The 10062-nt window shown below is 31.0% G+C and overlaps 1 protein-coding gene across 1 annotated transcript; it reads right to left on the reverse strand.

The window, feature by feature from the left end:
• Positions 1-307: 307 nt before the first annotated feature.
• Positions 308-8843, reverse strand: LOC127244116 (uncharacterized). Its single transcript, XM_051264454.1, has 5 exons — positions 8687-8843; positions 8402-8584; positions 819-1188; positions 540-739; positions 308-462 (listed from the first exon to the last, which is right to left on the reverse strand). Exons 1-5 carry the CDS (start codon positions 8841-8843, stop codon positions 308-310), a joined length of 1065 nt encoding a protein of 354 aa, XP_051120411.1.
• Positions 8844-10062: the final 1219 nt, after the last annotated feature.

The following is a 10062-nucleotide window of genomic DNA, read 5'->3' on the forward strand; positions in this document are numbered from 1 at the left end:
AAAACCGAACACTTCGGAGTAGTGATGACAATGATGCACGTCGACTCCCCTCACTTCCATCTGTCATCCCCGATGGACCCTGCGATTGCACCTGAGACGACTGCGTTGCTGGCGCGCAGTCCGGTGACGGATGTACATTAGAGGCAACCTACCATGTCATCCAAGTAGCAGCGAAATCAATTTTATTTTTGTGGCATATAAATATATCCCAGGAACAACTGAGTAGCCTGAGAATTGAGATGGATACCTGTTCGGTTTGGGAGCAGTGTCCGTCCGGCCGATTGATAAAATCTTTCGTTGACATATTCTATGCATCATCATCATCATCGTCATCGTCTTCATCATCGTCATTGTCATTGTCTTCATTATCGTCATCGTCACGATCACGGTCATCATCATCGTCATTGTCACCATCACTGTCATTGTCATCAGCATCATCATCGTCATCGTCATCGCTCGCATCTACACAATGAAACATACCATAAGCAATGTATTCATGTCAAATCCATATGTGAAAAGAAAACATCTAGGAGGTTTACTTGCCCCTTCTTCTGCATGCGATTGAGCCTCATACCAACCACGACTGTCCATTCCCTTCGTGTAATCGGTCCACATAGGTTCGTCAACACCCATGTACTCGAAATTCCCTTGCGAGTCATCGTCTTCATCATTGTCCTCATCGTCCCCCTTGCTTTCCTCTTCCGAGTCTAGAGTTGCAATGCCTTTCCCTTTTCGAAATCTTTTTTATCCCGCGGAGCAAATCCACCTGTTAACTCCTCACATCCGTAGCTTTGAAAATTTTATTCTTGTATCCGCACACATCATCCGTTACTCTTTCCTCATGCACGTTTTCACCCTCATGAACGTCATCACCCCCATCATCCTCGTAACCCTTATCGTTCTCAAAAACATAATTCCTCGGAGTGCTACTTTCCTCCATTCCACGACACCATTCAAGCAACAAACCTTCATTAAGCATCCGTATGTCATGTCCGAAAGCATCACATATGCGCATCGGCAAAGCTTTATCCTCGGCATATATAGAAATTATATTTTTCCCGTAGTGAATTTTAAACATATTCATAACATCTTCATTGCTCTTAATAGGATACACTGGACCCTTGAGATTTGCACCGTGGGGACTATCGGGGCTCCGATGTATGAACTCCACAACACCTGCCCTTCCTTCTGCACGACAGTACATGTTGAAGATCTCACCAAAATAGAACCTATCCTTATCGATACGGGGGAAACAAAAACATCTGACACCCCTGTATCGCTTCGCGGGGCCCTCATACTCGGTATACCCATCCACTCACATATAAATTGTCACAAACTGGTCCATTATGCCGGGGACCACACCAACCTCAAGAACGTGCAATCTGCAGAACAACACACTGAATCTTACAACCAACAAAATCTAACTTTCTAGGAAATTACTAAATTTAATCCAGAGATACAACAAAATACACAACAAAAGAAGAAATAAAGTAACGTGACCACAAATTTTTTAATAATATACACATATCTGTGTCCTACGTAAAGTTCACTTTCAACCCAAAATAAAACTAGAAAATTGATTTTTGAAATACACGAACGTTCCTACTCACGAGCCGAGATGAGAGATTTGAGAAATTTTACCAAATTTAAAAATCGCAAGTAAACCCTAGAAAGCTTGGGGGTGGGACAGACGGGGGATGGCGACTGTGGTGTCGGAGGGGAAGAGTAACGACAATGTATGAAAGGATGAGCGAAAGACAGCGTGAAACGGGGGGTGGAGGCGGGGCAACGATGGCGTCCCTATGCTGGTGGATTTCTTGATCGCGCGACAAGCGACGGTCAGAGAACGAACGACTTTGGGGAACAATGGAAAATGCTCTGACAAAATAAAAACATCAAGTAAAAAATAAATGCAGGGGCATAACGGTTTGATAAGGCTAAAATTAATGGCGTCAGTGTGATTTAAAGGGCGGGGTAGGGGGGGCGAGTGTGCAACGTTTTACAAATTACGAGTAGGTTTTTTGAAATTTTAGGACTACGGAGGATTTTTAGCAAATTCGGTAAACCACAATGGGTTTTTTTGCTGTTTTGCCTTAATTTTGTAGTGTTTTAAGTGTGTTTTCAAACCTTTTGTTGTTTTGGTAATAATTTTTAAATTAAAATAATTTTTCTATATAAGGTTTTTAATTATTTATTTTAATCAATAAAGACTATTTGATTATGGTTTTCAAAAATTTAAAAATATCACTATATTCTCCCATCTTTTATTATCTATATATTTATTTCTTTATAATAATAATAATACTAATAATAATAAAATTCTACTATAAATTTAAAGAATCCTACAATCTTGGTGGCTAGTATGATGACGGAGACGGCAATGGAGGTGAAAATTTGAAAAAAAAAACCGATTAAAGAGAAAATTTGTTTTAATTAAAAATAAATATGTTCAATTTCCTTTTAACTCCTACAAATTCATTCGTTTAATATACAATATATAATATATGTATTTATATATATATATGTATATATATTTTCATTTTCTATAATAGTTATCCTCTACCCACCCTCTTAAAATTTCTAAAATTAGGATCTACTTATAATCTCATATTTTCTTTATATATACAATTGACTTTGTTCTTTTACCCAAATTTTTCCAATAGATTTTTTAAAAAATAATTAATATACTACACATATTATTATTTTTATATTACCTATGCAATTTTTTATACCTCATATAAAAAAAATATTTTTTCAAAGCAAAATACAAAATAAATGCATCCAATAATATGCTCAAAACTTTAATTTTTTTTAACTAATTATTACATCTAATATTCTCACGTCTCATAACAATTGGCGTATTTTCAATTTTTTATTTCCCATAACAATTACCACATTTCTATTTTGGTTAAACTTACTAAATCATAACATACTGAATAAATATACATTAAGTTAATGTATTAAATAACATATAACATCATAAAGTAGGTAGGACCCATTCAAAATTCATTTATTTTTAACTATCTTTTCGAAAAATAAATATTTTTATCTACATTTAAAACTCTACATCTTTTAGAAAATTAGTTTATGTTAATTATAAATAAGTAATAATATTTTTTATTTACTTTTATTATAGAATATTTTATTCCGTACAAAATGATGTTTATATTGTATATTTTTTATTGCAATATAATTTTTGAAATATTTAAATAGATATTCTATTTTTTAATCATATATATTAAATTTATTCTAAAACTATCAATATTATTAATTACATAAAAAATAATAAAATAATATCGTAACTCATTATTATTAACTAATTAAATATAATTTCCTTAAATAATTTTATTTTGAGGAAAAATATGTGATCGTGCACGTAAAAGATGAAATTTCCCATAGAAACTAGTATCATTTAAATAGTAATTTGATACAATTACTTATAATTTAGAACTATTTTAAATTTTAGGTAAAATTACTTATAATTTACACGTGTTGTAATTTTTTTGTAACATTTTATCTTATAATTTAGAAATTGTATAAGTCTCCTCGTATTTTAGAAAATATTATATAAAATTTCATTTTTTAAGGATTTCTGTACAATATATTAAAAACTTGAAGAAATCTTGCGCAATTCTTTGGATATTTTGTGCAATATTTTTCAGAATACAATCTCATACAATTTTAGAATCACCGAGAAGAATAGACTTTTCAAACCACAATTGAGTTATACATAATTTTGCCTAAATTTTTATTAGTGTAATAATGGAAAAAACTAAAGGTGATATATTCGTGTAAGAATTAGATAGTGATCGTTTGAATTTTGAGTTTGAATAATATAATAGCAAAATTTTAAATGTGAATAGTTATTTGTTATCATATAAATAAGTGCTAATATAATATTTTGAATATAAAATTAATATTTAACATAATATATATAAAAAAATATTTAACTTAATGTTTTTAGAAAAAAATTGATTTAATAGTAAAAATTTTTGAAAAACCAGTAACATACACAACTATGTATTTTGACTTAAAATTTGTATAAGTAACTGTGATAACTCTTCACAACAGACCGACACCGAAAGTGGTTTGTTTTTGCTTTTTCACACATCTCTATTATTATTATTATCATTATTATTCCTATTATTCTTCTTATTCTTTCCTCCCTTTCTTAACAATCACTTGTTTTTCCTAAGTAATTGTATTTTATATTAAAATTTTTCTTATACAAATATTTAGACAACACTGCTAATATCCTTGTATGAGCCATCGTAAATGGAGCTCACCTTCCAAGCCTATGGATTAAACGGCAGACCAACACTACTGACCACAGGAAATAAATTGTACCAATTTTGTCCAGACAACATTTATTCACTGCTAAAGTCCATCAATGCTATCAGAAATATTATTGCGCAATGCTTCAATGAATCTTTGTAATAATTTCACAAGAAAACAGTATTGTACACCACCCATTATTTCAAAGCTCCTCCAGACCTGCTCATCGTATCATTGTTTTGATTTGTACAAACCATTATGAGTTTAATTTGAATCATGTACTAAAATTATTTATAAAAAATTATGAACCAACAAGTACGTACTATATATATATATACATATATATATATAACATCAACACATGCTAATCTATTGAATCAATGAAAAATCTATTGTATTAAATCACAATTCAACACGTACATCATCTATATATATATATATATATATAGCTTATCTATTGTTTGTGGGTCTTTGGATATCGACTGTAAATTGATAGTGAATGCATGCACTGAAAACTAATTCATAAGTGTACCCACAAATCATATAATGAATGAGGTGGCGTTTGATTGGATATGCTATATTAGGGTTAGGAGTAGTTACTTAGTAATGATGAATAATGACAATAATAAGAAGAAGAGGAAGAAGAAGAAGAAAACGTGACATGTTGGTGGATTCTTGTATAAGACACAATTGAGTAGAAGCTAGGCATGCATGGCCACCACACTCATTTATTTTCATGTCTTATTGTTTCTTGTTAACCCATTCATATCATGTTAATTGCGACAGATCAAATTGACAATTTGTCCAATCAAAATGACGTGTCCATATTATCTGGAACATGCTTCTCTTCCTTTTATATGTATATATTTAAATATATATGTAGCACGCCCTAACTCGTGCTACGCAGGAGTATTGGATGATATACTTATTTTTATAGAGTAAATTGTTTATTTAGTTTGTATTTAAATTTTTTTATAATCTTAGAATTTTAAATGGATCTTATTTGAAAATAGTTTTGCAAATAATTTTTTTTTTTTTTTTTGCTAAAATGGTTTTTTGGCGCTGGACTCGCCATGCTGGTCAGCTATTGGTGACGTGACACTGACGTGGTTGATATATGATCAATACGTAGAAGCCAAGTCAACAACATATGAAAATTTTTATTTTACAAAATGTCTTGATAAACTGTTTTTGTAGTCTCATATCTGACCCCCTTTATTATTTTAGGATTTTAAATAGACCATGTTTGAAAATAGTCCCGCGAGTAAACAACTTTCGCTAAAATGGTCCTCCGACGTGTCACTCACGTGGCGATGATATGGCAGTTGCGTCAGCGCCACGTCAGCAACGGCGAGCCAGTATGACGAGTTTGGCACTAGAGGACTATATTCAAACATTGTCCATTTCAATATCTTAAAGTGATAAAGATGGTCAAATACAAGATTAAAAAAACAATTTACCTTATTTTATAATATTATATATATATATATTTCTGTATAGTACTATCGATAATATATAAATAATAATAACTTAAGTAGTTGATGTTGAGTAATTCTTTCCCACATAATCACCACTTCTCAAGGAAGATACAAAGATAACGAATTTATGATGTGACAATCACCATCATGAGAGCTATCGATCCATCAATTTTTCTAGTTGAGTCAATTACTCGGAGCCAAGGACAAAAGATTTAAATGGCTATACTTTTATTTAATAATCATGCTATGGACTCCATTATCGAAGTTAGACCTACTATGGACTATGATAAGTTTGATTATCCGATCACTTAATCATCCCAAGACCATTATTAGAAGATCCAACTGCCAACTAAGACTGTCAACAAAGAATATCAATAATTATGAAAGAAGTCCAAAGTTTCCATAATTCTATTTCTTTATAAATTAGGGTGTGTTTGTTTGGAGGTTTGAATTTTGGGTTGAGATTTAAATAGTAAAAAATTTGAATTTGAATAATTTTATGATGTGATATAAATAAATATTGATGTGATATTTTGAATGTAAAATTAATTTTTAATATAATAAAAAAAATTAAAAAAAAGCAAATGTTTGATTTGATATGTTTTGGGAGAAAATTTTATATGAATAGTAGAAATTTATCAAAATCTTTCATTGTTTCTAAGTTTAGATGTTGCCTTTAGTAAAATTGATTTTTAGTATTGATGTGATATTTTGTATGAATAAAAATTGATGTGATATTTTGAAATAAAATTGATTTTTAGTCTCATTTTAGTAAACTTCCTAACATGTTGTTTCTAAGTTTAGATGTTTCCTTTAATTTGTTTTATTGTTTTCTAATGTTTCATTTCTTCAATCATCAAAGATGTCTACATAAAGGTCTTGTCTATCATTGTAAAAAATACACCACTTCTAGAATGTTTATAAATTTTCTTTGCTTTCAAGAGTGATTCTTGCTTGCTTGATTATTCGAGATTGTGCGATGCAATCCTCGGTAGTCTTTCAAAATTGGGTTGTTTTTAAGTAATTTGAGGTAGTTTATCGCCTCTCAATCGGTGTTGGACCGCTTGTTGCATTAACTTCATTCCTTGATTGGGTAAGAGATAATGCATTGTGTGCTGCCTAGTTCTTACGTGGAGTACATCCGACCAATTATGTGAATCAAGAATCCAGATTATCCTTCTATTTTCCTTGTTTGATTTAGAGATTATGTGTTGCTTGTGGCTCGTAGTGACTATCTGATCAACCTTGTTAATTGAGAAACCAAAGTATCATTCTATCCATATTCTTCCACCAAATTATGCACCTTTCAATTTCTTTACTTCATGTGGTTTGAGAGTTTCCGAATCCTTCGATTATTTTTGCATCATCTGGTATTAGAGATAGTTGATACAATCTTGTGGTTAATATCACGGTTCTAATTTGAAAAAAAAAAAAACTTCCAAAAAAAAGAGAAAAAAAGTCAATAAAAAAGCAAAAAAAAAAAAAAAATTTACAAGAAAAGAAGTCAAAAAATTGGGTTGAAAATATTTTGTTTTTCTTATTCTTTTATAATATATATATATCCATTTTTACTTCTTCCCATATCTTTTTTCTTAATTTCCCCTTATCTAATATTTTATATCCATTCTTATCATTTTCCACTTCTTTCCATATTTCTCCCTAATTTCCTTATCAAATATTGCCATATTAGTTCTTTCCATATCTCTTTGTTTTTGGAGTTAATGCCCATGTGTGCTATGTCTTGATTGGTTAGGTCTCGAATAAAGAATCTTTCTAAAACCTTCCGAGATTGAGAGCATGCAAGAAAATTGGTGAGAACACCTATGTTGATAGGGGTGAGCATTCGGATTTTCGGTTCGGATTTGACGAAATCCGAACCGATCCGAAAATCCAAAATTTTTGAAAAATGTAATCCGAACCAAACCGAAATCTGAAATCCGAAAATCCAAAATCCGAATTAGAAAATCCGAACCAATCCGAAAAATCCGAAAAAAATCTTAACTTCAAAATATAAATGAAAAAATCCGAACCAAACCGAAAAATTCGAAAAAAAAGACTTTTTTTTTGAAATAATATTTTTTTAAAAAAAACAAAATCATAATATATAAAATATGACATAAATAAACCTCGGAATGCAATGAACAAACTACGAGCATTTATCAACAAAGAAACTAAGCACAAATAATTAAATAAATCTTTTAATGCAACAAACAAATTAAACGCATATTTCAACAAAAAAATTAAGCACAAATAAGTCTATTAAATATGTTAATGCAACAAAACACCAAGCAAATTCACTCATTCATAGTCACACTTCAATGATCATTCACTTCAAAACTAAAATCAAAACGTCATTAACTATTTAATCAATTATTTCCGGATTGAAGAGAAAAAACCTGCAAAATGGACAATAATAATGATGTCAATAAAATTTTTAATAACCTATAATAAGAAGATAGATAGATATAAATTGAATTGAACTTAGAAAAGCACGGAAATTATACATATTGTCGTCTTTCATCACAGTTGTGCCGTTGTTAAAGATGGAAGTAATAAATCTTTCATACCTACATAAAAATATATATTATTTATATACACAAAGTAAAATAAAAATTTAAATAATGCATAAAACTTAAATATTAAAATACCTTTTTTCATTTTCTCGACATCTTGAAGAATTTCTTCGATACTGAAATGAGCAGATTTACGAAGCCAATCTTGAGCACAAACGAGATACTCCACAACTTTAGGATTTAAAGAGCTCCTAAATGGATCAAGTACTCGTCCTTCAGTGCTAAATGCCGACTCCGATGCTACGGTTGAGACGGACACTGCTAGAATATCACGGGCTACTTGGGAATGTATGGGATATTTATATTCATTATTTTTCCACCAATCTAAAATATCAAATTTCGGTCCTCCATTCTCAATACCTTCTTTAAGAAACTTAAGAAGATCATTACCATCCTCTTTCTGATGAAAAGTTTCATATATAGATCCCACATTTCTTAACGCATCTTTTAGTGCATCATCATCATCCATTCCAACATTCGGCAACTCTGTTTCTTCTTGCTCATCATTTTTTTCCATAAAAATTGGTTGCTTGTAATCACCACACACATAGCATACAACTCATCTTCAACTTCTTTTGCAATTGAGTTAGCCAACTCAACATCATACATACTTGACAGTGCAAGTGTCACCCACTTCAACTTGTATCGAGGATCAACAACAACGGCCATGAATATTATCTTATTCATCTCTCACCAATATTTGTCAAACTTTTCTTTCATATTTTTGGCCATTTTACTTAATTCATCATCTTTACCTTCTATGAAAGTCCTCAATAAAATTTGAACTTTGTAAATCTCATGAAGAAACAAGTTAGAAGTAACATATGAAGACCCCGAAATCTTACAAGTCACCTCATAGAAAATCCTCAAAAAATTCATCATCTTTTTTGTTTTCATCCAATCATCCTTACTAGGCACCCCGTCATTAGATTCAAGATCAATTCTATAAATCGGATCTAGCACATCAAACCTAGAAAAAGCTTTCTCAAATGCAATTGCTGCTTCCAGCATCAAGTATGTTGAGTTCCATCGGATAGGAACATCTAAGCACAATAAACTTTTATTTGATATATTTTCTAACTCACAACATTCTTTAAACTTGTTCAATCTAGATCCCGAGTACCTAAGAAATCAACCAACATTTCTAATTTTCTTCATAGAAGACCCAATTTCTTTCAAACCATCTTGCACCACCAAATTGAAGATATGAGCAATACATCTCATGTGCATATGGTTACAATTTCTGATGTTTTCACCCCATTCATTGATAGTTTCTTTTAAAAAAACTAGGACAACATCATTCGAGGAAGCATTATCAACAGTAACAGTGAACACCTTATCAATACCCCAATCATGCAAGCATTTCTCAATTTCCCAAGTAATGTCTCTACCCCTATGACTAGAAATTGGACAAAAATTGAGAATTTTTTTGACCAATTTCCAGTCATTATCAATATAGTGAGCTGTCAAACACATGTAATTCACTTTTTGAATCGAAGTCCATGTATCAGTAGTAAGACATAATCTTTGATTTGTAGATTTCAACAATGTCATCAACAAATTTTTCTCATCCTCGTACAACTTAAAGCAATCACGTGAAATTGTCCATATAGATGGAATCTTAAACTCAGGACAAGCCTTAGACATTAAGTATTGAAATCCCTCTCTTTCAAAAAACTTAAAAGGTAACTCATAAACAATAATCATATGAGCTAAGGCAATCCTAACTTCTTCTT

This window comes from Andrographis paniculata, unplaced genomic scaffold (genome assembly GCF_009805555.1).
Source record: "Andrographis paniculata isolate CXL003 unplaced genomic scaffold, ASM980555v1 Contig9END, whole genome shotgun sequence".
NCBI lineage: Eukaryota > Viridiplantae > Streptophyta > Magnoliopsida > Lamiales > Acanthaceae > Andrographis > Andrographis paniculata.

Excerpts from the sequence above, each read along its gene's own strand:
- LOC127244116 (XM_051264454.1), bottom strand. The coding sequence starts at position 8,843 with ATGGAAAAAAATGATGAGCAAGAAGAAACAGAGTTGCCGAATGTTGGA. Across the intron at positions 740-818 it reads GAAAGAGTAACGGATGATGT|ATTTCGAAAAGGGAAAGGCA; the intron begins GTGCGGATACAA and ends GGGATAAAAAAG. Across the intron at positions 463-539 it reads GCATGCAGAAGAAGGGGCAA|ATGCGAGCGATGACGATGAC; the intron begins GTAAACCTCCTA and ends TTCATTGTGTAG.